The sequence below is a fragment of the Prionailurus viverrinus genome, chromosome A2, assembly GCF_022837055.1.
Source record: "Prionailurus viverrinus isolate Anna chromosome A2, UM_Priviv_1.0, whole genome shotgun sequence".
In the NCBI taxonomy this organism is placed as follows: Eukaryota; Metazoa; Chordata; class Mammalia; order Carnivora; family Felidae; genus Prionailurus; species Prionailurus viverrinus.
The window spans coordinates 135,340,769-135,355,640 of NC_062562.1; the positions used below are offsets into that span (position 1 = coordinate 135,340,769).

The 14,872-nt window shown below is 42.1% G+C and overlaps 1 protein-coding gene across 1 annotated transcript in view; it reads left to right on the forward strand.

Moving 5' to 3' along the window:
* The first annotated feature begins 2,577 nt into the window (after nt 1–2,577).
* CAV1 (caveolin 1) overlaps nt 2,578–14,872 on the forward strand; it is a 35,521-nt gene continuing 23,226 nt past the window's right edge. Inside the window, exons 1-2 of the mRNA XM_047849095.1 lie at nt 2,578–2,883; nt 4,318–4,482. Coding sequence (XP_047705051.1) covers nt 2,854–2,883; nt 4,318–4,482 — 195 coding nt within the window. The 5' untranslated portion in view covers nt 2,578–2,853. The remainder of the gene's footprint in view (nt 2,884–4,317; nt 4,483–14,872) is intronic.

The window sequence follows — 14,872 nt, forward strand, 5'->3', positions numbered from 1 at the left end:
CTTTTTCTCTCCCAAATCCACAGTATATATGGATCGCTCTTCACAACCCCAGTGCATCTCTTTCTGCCCATGGGTCCTGTCCCCATGCTTTAATAAAGATCACCTTTTTGCACCAAAGACATCTTCAAGAATTCTCTCTTGGCCATCAGCATCAAACCCCCATCACAAAACCCCATCAGTTAACAGGTGCTCTGGTTATTTATCAACTTTAAAATGTTTCATTACCCCACAAAACTCCTTAAGAACAAATCATTTTCATGTATTTAGACTTGAATTTCCTCATCTCTAAAACAGATGGATTTGGATGAATGGTGTCCCTTTTAGCTCTATATTTTCAGTAACATATAATGCATAAGCTGACCTTAAGGCTGTTTCTTTTGGGGCGCCTGGGTGGCTCAGTGGGTTAAGCGGCTGACTTCGGCTCAGGTCATGATCTCGCGGTCTGTGAGTTCGAGCCCCGCGTTGGGCTCTGTGCTGACAGCTCAGAGCCTGGAGCCTGTTTCAGATTCTGTGTCTCCCTCTCTCTCTCTGACCCTCCCCCGTTCATGCTCTGTCTCTCTCTCTGTCTCAAAAGTAAATAAATGTGAAAAAAATTTTTTTAAATAAAAAAATATATATAGGCCAAATGAGTTGCCATACACTCATTTTTTAGTAAATGATTTGGAGAAAGTTATCGACTTACCTCCAAACCTAAGTTATCTGCAGGGGTATCAAAAAAAATATTATGTTTTCTGTATCATCTATTCATTTCAAATATTATACCTATGCTAACAATGTTCTCCTATCTTTATTTCTCATGAAGTTGGAGCCAATTCCCCAATTTAGCTATTACAAACCATATAATCTGTTTCTTTTTGGTTCTAGCTTCTTGTTGAGGCAGGTTAATGAAGAGTTTGTGGTTTTTCCTCTCATTAGGGATTCATTCCGGCATTGACAACGCTTCAGTGATCATTATGATTCCGTGTGCTGCTGTTGATTTGACTTCGCCTTGGATTTCCCTCCGGTGAGTGCTAGTTAAGCATTCACTCACGGCCTCCCCGGAAAGTCCATTCCTTGCTGGAATGCAGGACACACTCTCTCCCAGTTCCTGTTGGCTTTTTTCACAGTCAAGATTACTCATCACAGCTGAGGACTGAATAACAATAGATGGGAAAGGGTTTCCACATTTTTCCATAGAACATAACCACAATTGCTTTGCAACCAACACTTATGAAGGAAGAGTTAGATGAACAGCAGTTTTTCAGCAATCATTAGAGGTAGACTGGGCACCACACAACACATTGACGCTGACACCACTCTTTCCTAGCATATCATGTTTGTTAACACACAATTTGTTCAAAGAATTTAGAAATGGAATTTGGCAGAAATATAACGTTTAAAATCCCAATTTTTTAGGAGATCATCAGTATTCTAATAATTACTAGCCAGCAAAATCAAAGTCATGCCAACATTTGTGATATTTGTCCTGACATGTAATTAAAAAAAATTTTTTTAATTATATTGTTTTTTTTGCTATCAACAATAGCCTGTCCTTTATACTTTCTTTTATATTTTTGTATCTTCTCTCCATCTAGATAATTAACTCTAAGGGTTCCATCTTCTATTCCTCTTCCCCCCCCCCCTTTTGTGCCCCCACCTGTATGTACAGACTGCCTTTATTTTTAATGTAACCTGTGCCCCTTCAGGTTATTCTCAGCTTTTTTATTTCAAGCCATAATTTTACTTTTGATTGTATATGGAACCTTAGTTAAAATGTCCTTTCTGAATAGCGAATATCTTGACTCATGATAGCTCAAATGTAAAATGACTGCTTATTGTTTAATTCTTATGTTGCTTTATAATAAAGAAAGCAGCCCCAGATTCAGGAAGAGATAGAGCATTTTAACTGCTAACAATTTTTTAAACTTCCAATCAAACAGTAGAAAAACCAAGTCTCCTGTAACTCACAGCCAAGTACATTAGAAAAAACTCCTCTATGATAAACTTGCAGCCCAGTTAAATATTTCTACAACTGTAAATATTTTATGTTATTTTGTAAATACGGCATAACGTGTTGGCATAAATTTCCTTTGTTCCAAAAAGAACAGTAAACTTTAACATTTTCATTTATTTCAAAGCATTTGGGAGAATTTCAGAAGTGGTTTGGGAAATATCAAATTCTACATGCCTGCTTCTCCAAGTTTCCATCCACACCGACTAGATGTAAAGGATTGTCACCAAAAGCACACCACACACACGCGCCCACACAAATTCCTTCCTTGTGTTTAGACGAAATGCACCTAAAGGTCCCGGGCCATTTTTCATCCCTTCCTCTGTGGAACAGGGAGATAGCTGTGTCTTGATCAGAGATGGAACGTGGGCGATGGGAAGAAACGGCTCAGAACAGAGCAGAATTCTTTCTGAAGCTCTGGTGCCCATACTGGGCATCTCTGCTTGTGCGCCGTGTCCCTGCACTCCCCACCCCTTCAGGGATGATGCACTGCAAAAACATTCGCTCTCCGCAGGACGCCTCTCAGTGGTTCATAACTGGGAAAATCTTGCCCCAGGTTTAAAATATCTGCCCAAGCAACTCAGAGCGGGTGAAACACTTTTTCATTGCTCTTTCCTCCCTGCGGGCGCTCCCCAGCCTCCGCTGCCAGAACCTTGGGGATGTGCCTAGACCCGGCGCAGCGCAAGTCCCGGCCAACCGCGAGCAGAACAAACCCTTGGCCGGCGGCCAGGAGGCTCCCTCCCAGCCACCGCCCCCCGCCAGCGCCTTTTTTTTCCCCCATACAATACAAGATCTTCCTTCCTCAGTTCCCTTAAATAACAGCCCAGGGAAATCTCAGAGCCTTCATCCAGCCACGGGCCAGCATGTCTGGGGGCAAATACGTAGACTCCGAGGTAGGCTTGGGTGGGTGCGCGCCGGGCCCTGGAGAGCACAAGAAGTGTCTCCTTCTGCTATCTCCCACTCCAAATATTCCGACTGCTTTCCTTGCCCCAGCCCTCTCTTGACTTTAGAACACTCCTCTCGCGCTGGCACCTCTGAGGAATGGGCCTGGGCGGGGAGCTGAAGAGAAGGCAGGAATGTTTTAGATTTTCCTATCGAGAAGGGGGCCCTGGGCCCCCCAAACTAGAGAGAGGAGGAAAAGAGGGCGGGGGTCCTGAAATTAGGTCTGCTTGCCGGACCGAGGACGTATTTCTAGGTGGGTCCGGGGTGCTGCTTTATTTCGGGACTCCCACCGTCCAATCCCTGACTGCTGGGAGGCGGCGAGCTGGAACGCAGGGTGGGAAGTCATTCACCCGCAATCCTGGGGACGGTCCCCGCGACTCCCCGCCAGGCACCTGGACCGGTTGGCCGGAACGGCAGAGTCATGTTTGCACTTTCCAAAGCTCTTGGGCCACCTCAAGAACTCTTCCTGCATCTTGGCGCCTGGAGGGGGTGTTTGGAGAAGGATGGAGCTCTACTCTCCCCAACTACCACCACCAGGTCCAACTACCCTCCTGCGCTCGGGCTCCGCCCGAGTGTGGAGACCTCGTTTTCCCAAACAGGGCCGCCGCTCAGCCACCGGCCGGCAGCCTAGGAGTGACCTGAGGGTGGGTCGAGGGCGCAGTGCAGGTGAGATACCATTGGTCTAGGGAGTTTAGGGGGGTTGACACATGGCTTGGCCCAGAGATGGGGGCTTTCGGGCTGTGACCACTACGAGGGCGGGGAGAGCAGTGTAGGGACAAAGAGCGCAGAGGGAGATTGGGGGGTGGGGCGCGAACAGGTGCGAGGGATATGCGACCTGGAAGCAACAAAAATGGGGACAGCCCAGTTTTGGGTCGGGGGTGTTCAACCTGGATCTGAAAGATAAGCTGGAAGAGCTTACTGAGAGGAGGAATGGGGGAGGGGAAAATGGAGCAGGTGAAGCACTCGGGGCGAGCGTGGCGTGGCGGAAAGAGTGGCTGGACAGACGTCAGAGATCGGATCCCCTCGCCTGCTGGGGTCTCCGCGGGGTACCGCGGGGTACCTCCCGCAGGGCGCGCGCTGGGCGGGGGCCTGGGCTGACTGCGCCGCGGGGTTTGCCCTGACCCCTGGCGGCGGGCGGGGGAGACAGGAGCTCCCTGCCTGGTACGGAGGGGTGTGGTGTCCTCTGCTCGATCCTCTTAAAAAGCTAGCGGCGCCAAGGAGTTTACTGTGCGCTGAGCCACCGCTGCCGAAGCGGTTAGTTCGATTTTGAGCCTCAAGGTTTGCTCCGCCGCCAGCCTGACTTCTGATCACTTGTTTTCCTTTTTGAAATTTTCTTCCTATTGCCCGGACCACCCTCCCCCCTCCTGGCCGTCTGCCCTCCGCAGGGACATCTCTACACTGTTCCCATCCGGGAACAGGGCAATATCTACAAGCCCAACAACAAGGCCATGGCAGAAGAGATTAACGAGAAGCAAGTGTACGACGCGCACACGAAGGAGATCGACTTGGTCAACCGCGATCCCAAGCATCTCAATGACGACGTTGTCAAGGTAAGGTGAGGCGGCCAGCGTATAAAGGACGCCCCCCACCCCACCCCCGCCCCTGAGACGCTGTCAGGGTTGGGACAGCTCTCTTCTGGCAAGCAGGCTGTGCATCCTTCTGTACCTTTGCCACACATATCGTTTTCTGGGCTTGATGTGTGGGAGCTCCAGCAGTTTTCAGAAATGTCACATATCCCCTCCCCCCTCCTGCTGGTTAGTTCAGCCAGAATGTAGCTAATGGAGTTTCATATAACTGCACTTTTCCTACAACTGCACTTTTCTCCTGGCAAATGAACCTCTGGATCTCTGCAACAGATTGACCCACACTCCTTGGGAGGGTGGGACAGTTGCCCTGCAGGTCACCCTCTGTCTATTCCCAGGCTTAACGTCTAGTGAAGGGTGGTGCCCTATTGCACATAGAATTAAAGCAGTAAGGTCATTGCATAAGGTCTTGTGCCAAGATGAGAACCGGAATGCAGAGTGGGCAGATTATCGTAGCTCCAATCAAGATATTTTCTTGAAAATAATACAGTGGGTAAAAATGCTTCAGACTAAGTACAAGTAATACATATAGTACATATTATATATAATAGGATATAATATTATATATATGAAAGGTATTTTAACTGGAAAGGTATTGTACTCATGCACAATCAAGCTAATTTACACAACCGAAAATAATGTGTACTTCTTGATTTCTCCCATAGACACCTCTAGTTAGGTATATAAAATTGTTTCTTCAGTGACTACCTGAGTCAGCCTTCCCTCAGCTAATGGGACACTCAGGTTGGAGTTCCTTTTTATACTTTCAGAATGTTTTTAGTGATTAAAAAAAAAGTTAATTGAAGGAGTTATTGGCCAAATTTAGATTTCAATCAGTGGTCAGTTTTTGATTATCATTATATTATTCAACTTTGACACTTTTAGCAAATCAAGTCAGAGAAATTTATTGTCTGAACCCATCTGGATTGGGAAATCATGGGCCTAAGCCATTCTTGGCAGAGAGTTTTCTTTGAGGGGTGGGGAAGGCCAAGGAAAATCCTGGCCTGAAAGATTACAGTGTGAAGACCCAATTCTGCATAACCCAGAACAGCCAATGGGGCAGATGAGTGACTTCCATGTACCCAGCCTTCTATCTGTGGATGGGAGGAGCTAGAGTTCAGAAACTGTTCACATTTATGAATAATATATTTCAAAAAGGGAAACAATTTAACCTGTAACTGGAAGGAAAATGTAACTGTCAGAACTGACTCTCTTGGCTTGCTGATGGAGGAAAAAGGAAAACTGGAGCATTAGTGGGTTTTTCTACTAGCCAGATTATGGAATATTTAAAAGCAGCAGCAATAACAAGAGTAGTTTATAAACTGGAAATTAAAGTTGATAAAAACTATTTACTAGAAGCATTACTTCAAAGGGGTAAGGGGGGCGGGGCAGGGCATTTTTATTTTTTGCCAGTCTCATGTAGCTTTGGATGAGAAGAGATGCCAGGAAAAGAGGCAGATTTCAGAAAGGGCCAGCTTCATTGGAGCCTCCCTGTTGTTCCACCATAGTGTGAGTGGGGTTCCTGGAGCAAGCAAGCCTCCCAGGATGAGTCAGAGAGGCCAGCAGTGTGGATGTGGGTCTCTACACATAGCATGACTAAGCTGAGAAAGAAAGGCCCCACTGGGAAAAGAGACTTCAACACAGATGGAAAAAAGGCATAACAGGCTTAGAGGAAATAGCAGTTTACAGAATAGCATTTCAAAGAGCAAGTGTGGGGATCCTCATATTAAAAAAAAAAAAAAAAAAAAATTAAAAGGAAGAGTTACAGCAAGCTCCTGCTGGCCTAGAGAAAGCAAACCCCTCCCATTTGCTCCTATGAGCAAAACAAGACAGTTGGACAGAAAAATCCACCTTGGGAAGATTTTGGAGACCAGCTGCTTGGTCAAGAGAGGACTTCAGAGAATGCTCTACAAAGAGAGACCCAAGCTACAAGTACAAATTTTGCCCAAAGAGTGCTGTCTGCCAGTAGAGACAGGAAGGGTGGCCTATATTCTATGGAGACTCCTATTTTATAAGTGTTTTTCTTTGAGTCCAAGCACAGACATGATGACAGAAAGAGGGATGATTCTCTCCAATGTACATGGCAGTAAATAATAAATTTCCCTAAATTTTCCTTTTGATGACACAGACTTCTTAAAATAACAAAATCATCCCAAGTTCTGTGAATGCACAGTAGCTTAAAACTTCATGTGATAATAGAAGAAACAGTGGTCAGGATACCAAATCAGGTAAGGAAAGGCCTGTTTGAAAGGCAAGCAGCTCCATAAAAGCTGCCTCTGCTGAGTCTGTCGTCTCTAGCCTCTTGTGGCTCTTTCAATTTCAATTTCAAATAATTAACATTAAATAAAATTTAAAATTCAGTTCCTCAGTCACACTAGCCACAATCTGAGTTCTCAGTATATGAGGTTACTGGCTCCTGTATTAGCACAGGTACAGAACATTTCCATCATCATGGAAATTGCTTTTGGACAGCGCCAGACTAGTTCCCTGCACTTTTAAAAGTCTCTTATACCAAGTTTAGAAAAATAACTCTAGAAGGAGAAGAAATGAAACACTGATGTACAGTGTGAGGAACAGCATGGTTCATCTGCACAGTGTCCTTTCAGTCTCATAAAACAGCTACTTAGGGAGGAAAAGAAAACTCAGAAGCTGGGTATGCCATGAATTTATATTTCAAGAGGGTAGAGTATTATCACCTATTCCACTAGTGATAATGACATAAATTGGTCTATACAATTCATTCCAATAAAATTAGTTTATCTCACTAAAGGTTTGCTATACTATGAGATATCTGTATAGACATTTGTCCACAAATAGTAGACTATGAATGCTTTTTAAAATTTCTTCTGATTAAAGTGATCACAACTTCGGACCCTCATTCTCTCTCTGAGATTACTGTCTTCTTTTTATGTTCACATTTTCATTTGTATGTTTACTATGCACTTATTTGTAACTTCTATATAAATAAAATGGGTTCAGATATCATATTAGCCATCAATCAATTGCTTTGTTAAATTCATCATATGCTAGACTACACACTGTGTTACATACTACAAAGGATAATTCCCAAAATAAGTCCTAACAATCACAAGGATTACAGTTAGTGAGACAAGATGTAAATAGATAAAATGTTGAAAAAAATACACACACACCATATCACAATAGTAAGTCACTGCCAAATGGTAACTAATGGGTCCTTTTTGCTTTGACTGCCAGGAAACATATAACTAGATTTTAAGTTTCATTAACCCATGTTACTTACTCTTTCCCACATATGGTTTTGTATTTTCACTTTCTTTTTTAAGACAGGATATTTTATGTGGTGTCTACTATAAAACTTCTCATCATCATTTTGGAAATAGATCAAATATATAATGTAATAAGTCAAAAGTAAGTATTATTGAATATTGAATAATAAAAAGGTTTTTAAAAAGTGAATGGTATTATCTTGATCTTGCTAAACAATGTAGATGTATATCAGATTATCACATTGTACACTTTGAATACATTCAATTATACTTGTCAATTATTCTTCAATAAAATTAAAAAAAAAAGTGAACGATATTGATGTTAAGTGTTAGGGAGACCTTCCTGTGGGTAGCACAACAGGGTGAGGGAAGGGAGACGGATTATAGTTTAATAGAGAAGAGCACAGGGGCACCTGGGTGGCGCAGTCGGTTAAGCGTCCGACTTCAGCCAGGTCATGATCTCGCGGTCCGTGAGTTCGAGCCCCGCGTCGGGCTCTGGGCTGATGGCTCGGAGCCTGGAGCCTGTTTCCGATTCTGTGTCTCCCTCTCTCTCTGCCCCTCCCCCGTTCATGCTCTGTCTCTCTCTGTCCCCAAAATAAATAAACGTTGAAAAAAAAAATTAAAAAAAAAATAGAGAAGAGCACAAAAGAGTGCAATCTGAGTTGGATCACAAAGGGCAAATAGAATGCAAATAGCTGAGAAAAGCACAGGAGGGCGTTCTAAATAAACCAGGCAGAGATGGGAATGTCTCATACAGGGCATGATGGAAGGTTTAGTAGCCCGTTTTGATCGGAATTAGAGAGTTCATGTGGCAGAATGGTACGTCATAAAGATGAGCCAGATGATCATGGCCAGACGGCAGAATCCTTTATTCAGCACTCATGATAACTTTGGACTTTATCATCTCAGCAGTGAGAAGGCAAGAAGACTTCAAGTTTGAGTACGACATGGTGAGGGTGGGCTTTCTGGAAGATGACTAGTTAAACTATACTATGTAAGGAAAGGTAGACAGTCTGGATGAGCAGAGAACTGTTAAGAGGTAATTGTATTATGGTCTAGACATGAAATGAGAAAGACGGTATGCAGTGGCACTGGGGATAAAAAGCACAAAGTGACAGAATTTTATAATTGGAAGAGAACATAATGGTTACCAGCCTAACTTCCAATTATTTAAGGGAAATTTAAATAAGGAAGTTTAAAATTTTATCCATGTTTTCAAATGATTACTGTCCAAAACAGATATTTTGAAATATAAGGAAGGATAGACAAGATTATGTGATTCTTATAGACTATTGCTTTGAGGGAAGGAATGAATTGAGACGATTATGAGATTAGTTCTGAGAAAAATCAGAACATATGAGAGAAGAACTTGGTTGGAAAATAAAAATATGCATTTGTAACTTTCTATCCTAAAACTTGAATGTAATAATTCTTAAATATTTTCAGACACAAAATTTTCTTTGGAAGTCAAAAAAGAGTCATACACATGGTAATCAGACTGGTTTTGATTTCAAAATGACATCCTAATGCCTCCCTGATCCCTTTCAGCTAGAAAGCAATCTAGAGCCATTGACAATTAATCTCAATATAAAGGTCATTTTTAATTCTCTGTTTATTTGATATACATATAATCAAAGCATAAAACTTAAAAGATCAGATGGTCTCAAAGCACTCAGTACCCTATTAATATTTTCTTCTGTTGGAGTCGATTTTGTTGGTTTATTTGTGTAGGAGATAGCTTCACAAGATGGTGATACACATGCCACATAGGACGAGATCATGCATGGAATTCAGAATCTCCAGCTTGTAAAGGAGCATTATGGTCATTTTTGGTGGGAAATTATTCTCACATCACTGAATAAAGAATGATACTAAGTTGGGGGTTATTATTCATTCATAAGCATCTGAAAACACAAGTTTAGCCAACAATGATATACGTTTTAAATGTTTATTAAAAGAAAGTCTTTTTTTCTTCTCCATCTCCTGTCATCAAAAGACACTGAAAGATTAACTCAAATTTGGTTTGGTTATGAAATTTCATAAAACTTATTAAAATTTAGACAAGATACACCAAATGTCTTTGAATTATGAAAAAGTTCATGGTGTGGCTTATTCTTCCAATTAACAACAGCATTGGCTACATTTTAAAAGGGCTTAAAGTAAGAACAGCTGCAATAGTAAACAGCATCTGGAAAGTCCAGTAATTTGAAAAACCACCTGCTTATGCATCCTGCCCACTCAAGTCCATAAAATAACAGACATTTTCATATTCTGAATGAAACTGCTTTAATTTGCCCTACTTTTCAACATAAGTTCTCTATGATGAAACACCCACAGAGAACTGGCCCCTGCAAGAACAGGGCTGCGCGCACTGATCTGTGGGGTTCTGGACCCTTTCATGATACTCCTGGCTTGGTTTGTGTGAGGAAAGGGCAAGGGTGCTGTTTTCATACAAAGGTGATTTATGCCAAGAAACACTCTTTTTTCTTCCACACTCTGGATCTTGTATATATTATCTGCTTTACAGTACCCTAAAGCCATAGAGAAAGAGATTTGCTTACTATACTTCTTTTAAAAGAAGTTTCTTAAAAAAAGAAGCCCCCAGCCCCAAGATAAATGCCTGGTGTATAGGTACTCAGAGGCACCTTGATAGAGTGGAAAGAGTATTGTGCCAAGATAAGAAAAAATATTTTTGCAACTTTTGTAACTTTCTTCTCTAAAACTTGAATGTAGTCATTCTTAAATATGCACAGACACAAAATTCTTTTCCTTTAACAGTCAAGGGAAAGCATACACACAGCAATCAGATCAGTTTTGGTTTCACCATAATGGCCTAAAACTTTCATGATCTCTTTCAGTTAGAAAGTATCTAGTCCCATTAGTGGAAGGCTGGACACCAAGGAAGAAGTAAAGAATGGTGGGGCCAACAGCAGTCCCTGAGAATTGGGCTTATAAATAAGAATCAAACTTGTTTGGCTAATAAAAGCTAATAAACACCAGCCCTAAAAATATTTTGGGCAAGCTATTTTGTTTCTATGCTTCAATTTCTCTAACTATAAAGAAAAGAATGAGAATCATTCTCATATAATAGCATTCCCTCAAAAAGTCATCTACCTTTAAGTAAACAATTATTACGTACTATGCCAGTGGCTACCATATGGAGCAAGATAGATAGGAGCACTCCTCACAGAGTATAAAGCTATTTCCTTGCCTCTATATAGTTTACTTTGCAAACTTTTGCTGGAATTTCTTTAACAAATTCTACTGTCTGTTAAAACTTTATAACCTTCAGGGCTTAGTTCAAAAAATGACTCATTTATAATGCCTCAAATTGTTCCTGAGCCAGTAAACAAGGCATGGGCAAAATAAGGAACATATATATTTTTAAACAATTTGCCTCTGTTTCTGTCCTATTTAAAATGTAATTAAATTATGGAAAATATTTCTGTTCTTTCATATTCTCTCTTCCAGCATTGGCTCTCAACTTCTAATATTCCTATTGAATCCTTAAAATTTGCAGCTCTTTAAGAACCTTATAGCCTCTTTACAAACCCAAGAGGGTTATAAAAATGTGGCTAGGCATCAGAATCACCAAAGGAATTTTTTTAAAATACAGGTGCCCGGGGAGGCTGGGTGGCTGTCGGCTGAGCATCCGACTTCAGCTCAGGTCATGATCTCATGGTTTGTGAGTTTGAACCCTGCATGGGGCTCTGTGCTGACAGCTCAGAGCCTGGAGCCTGTTTCGGATTCTGTGTTTCCCTTTCTCTCTGCCCCTCCGCCACTTGTGCTCACGCTCTCTGTCTCTCTCTCTCTCTCTCTCTCAAAAAATAAATATTTAAAAATTTTTTTAAAAAATACAGGTGTCTGAGCTTACTATAGATCGATTAACTTAGAATATCTAGAGTTGGAGCCTAAGGATCTATATTTTTCAAAATTCCCTATATGATTTTCACAATGTAACTACATTTTGTATAGGTTTAGAAAGTTTGGCTTAAAGACATACACCATGGATGGCTCTATCCTAAGAAAATAGAGGACTATATAGTAACACTGTATAATTCTAGATATTCTCCCTTCCAGAAGAATATTTGAGGATTAGGCTAGCTTAAACCTACCAGAGAGTTTTGAAACACCATGAAAGGCTCCCAAATCCACTTTGCTCAATGATTCTCCATCCCTTGAGGCCACTTGGGTTTATAGCCAACCATAAACTTAGCACTGCAGGGTGACCTAGGAGTGGGTAGCCACAGGCTCTAGTTTGTCCCATTCAGACCAGTTGGTAGTGATCAGCCCCAAGTAACTATTGGCCTCTTAATATGGCCCTTAATAGTGCCATAATAGGCCTTAATAGATATGGCCTCTTAATAGTGCCTCTTCCACATTCAGAAGTGTCATAGCTTAAGAGATAAATTATATGGTCACAGATGGATTGGCAATGGCCTATAGCTGATTCCTATAACTTGGATTACACTGGGAATCCCTATACACACTAATTTTTAGCAGAATGGGCATGTGTATAAGGAATCCCTATACACACTAATTTTTAGCAGAATGGGCGTGACATGCCTTTCTTTCCAGCTGACCCCTTCTTGCCCTTCATCGCAACCATCAAGCTGCACTGTAACTTGAAGGAGGAGCTCTTAAGTGCCAATCTACTCTACTGTCAGCCTTTAGTTTCTCTCCCTGCAACAGGGAGAGAAAACAAGGTTAATGAAACTGACATCCTTCCATCACATATTTTGTCAATTCCTCCGTCAAGGATTAAAATGTTTAAAATAGTTTTAACTATTTTTCAGTTAGTCCAGGAAACATAAAATGGCATGCTTTTCACATAAACCATTGTTTAGGGTTGGGGGAAGTGTTTTTAATTTTGTCTTAAAGGAAATCTGCATGATCCATGTACTGTGCAACTACCAAGGGAATTCTTTGATAGAACGGATTTACACCTGCACAGAATACATACTTCCTGCCTCTCATGGGAACTATGTTGATGTTTCAGATATAAAATACATCTTGTTTTCTTTTATTTAACCTTGAAAAGATGTCTTCTTGTTGGTCATTATTTCATGGCAGGGGAAATACATATTCCTAAAGGCACAACCAAGCTTCCTCTTCAGCTACTGTCAGCTGTTTAGGTAATTAAGAGCCAGGCATTTTTAATTTGGAGGAGGCTTAAATAAATTTGATGTTGTGTATATGTGCTTAATATTCTATCTTACAGCAATTTAAAAGTAAAACTTTTAAAGCTGTATTCAATATATAAACCTTTCCTGAGCCCAGCAAGGACATTACAGTAAAAATGGACATTGATAGAGTCTATGTAAAAAGATAAATTGTGTCTAGAGCTTGCATTGGATCATCTCCTATTTGTTGCAGGTATCAAACACAATTACATCTTCTCACTTACAATGAGTAACTGGAAAAGATGCTGATATAGGGACCCAAGTAGTTGAGAAAGTGTAAGACTGGGAAAAAAAGAAGCAAAGATAGAGAAAAAAAGAAGGCCCCTTCTCCCCATCTTGCCATCCAGTCTGTGCTAGAATGAGCTTTGCACATGCCAACTCCAGTAGCCCCACGTCCATTTCTTTCTTTGCACAATGCTGCCATGTCTGATGACACGGTCAGTGGGGCGGAAGCAAGGGACACAACCAATACCCAGATCAGCAGGGTCTTCTGTGCCCAGCCAAGGCATTTGTCCCTTTATAAGCCACAGCAATCCACCAAGGCATTATTAGGCCAGGAAGCGAACTGATGAGATACGGCCTTTACTAATAAAAAGGGCTAAATTCAAGCAGTGGGGCCATCCAAAGGGTGCCAGATGTGCAGGCAAGAGTCAAACAGGAGATGGGATGCTTCTGCCAACATTCCTACACGCTAGCTCAGTGGCACAGATTACTTACTCCTCCAATGACCCTTTGAGGTAGGGACTATTATTATTATCACCATTATATTCCCTTTGCAGATAAGGAAGCTCAGGCTTATTCATTTACTCAGAATTACATAGGTAAGAAGTGGTTGAGTCAGAGTTTGAACCTAGACAGTGAGATTCTAGAGCTCAGGTTCTTAACCATTGTACTCCAGCCAGTGCCTCTCTCTCTCTCTCTCTCCAGCAATAGATCATAGTCCAAGAAGACAGTCATGTCACCACAGTGCAGAAAGAGATGACTGTGTTCTCAGAGTAGGTGGACAGCATTTGGCAAGGGGGATTCCAGAAGTCCTCTGAGTTGGGAGTGACAGGCCTGTAGTCCTAAGGTCAGACTCTAGATGCTGGCAGGTGGGTTGGGGAAGGAGGGAAAAGGACCAATGTGAAGACTAATTAATGTAAGACCCCAGACCTCAAGAAATCTAGATGCTGGGTGAGTTCCCAATAAGAGAGGGAGGGTCAAGTCCCAAAGACCAGAATTGGGGTACAAAGTGGGGATGTGGTCTCAGTGACTAAAGAGTAATACATGCCCAGAACCAGACAAGATGCAGTGCTGGCTTGTGCTCAATCACCTGGGTCTTTAAAGCATCCTGATTGCCCAGGTTGGCCAAAGTGCCTGGGGTGTGGCTGGTCCTACCTGGATGTGTGGGGAGGAGGAGCAGATGTGAGAGAATGAGGCACGTCCTGACAGGCACTTTCAATTTAACAGCTTTATTTAAGGCTCTCAATTTGCCTATTCGATTTTCTAGACATTTGTGCTGTTACAGTAAAACGTTGTGAAAACAGAAAACAGTTGAGAAAAACCTTAGTTTTATGCTAGTAGGAGAAATGCCTCTTTTTTTTTTTTTTTTTTTTAACGTTTATTTATTTTTGGGACAGAGAGAGACAGAGCATGAACGGGGGAGGGGCAGAGAGAGAGGGAGACACAGAATCGGAAACAGGCTCCAGGCTCTGAGCCATCAGCCCAGAGCCCGACGCGGGGCTCGAACTCACGGACCGCGAGATCGTGACCTGGCTGAAGTCGGTCGCCCAACCGACTGCGCCACCCAGGCGCCCCGAGAAATGCCTCTTTAATCCTGAAAGTAGTTTCTCTGAGACTTCCTCCCTAGTAATTATGTATTTGTTCTCAAAAACAAATGCCAGAAGTAAGGAACAGACTTAATAAGGCATTTTACAAGGCACCATT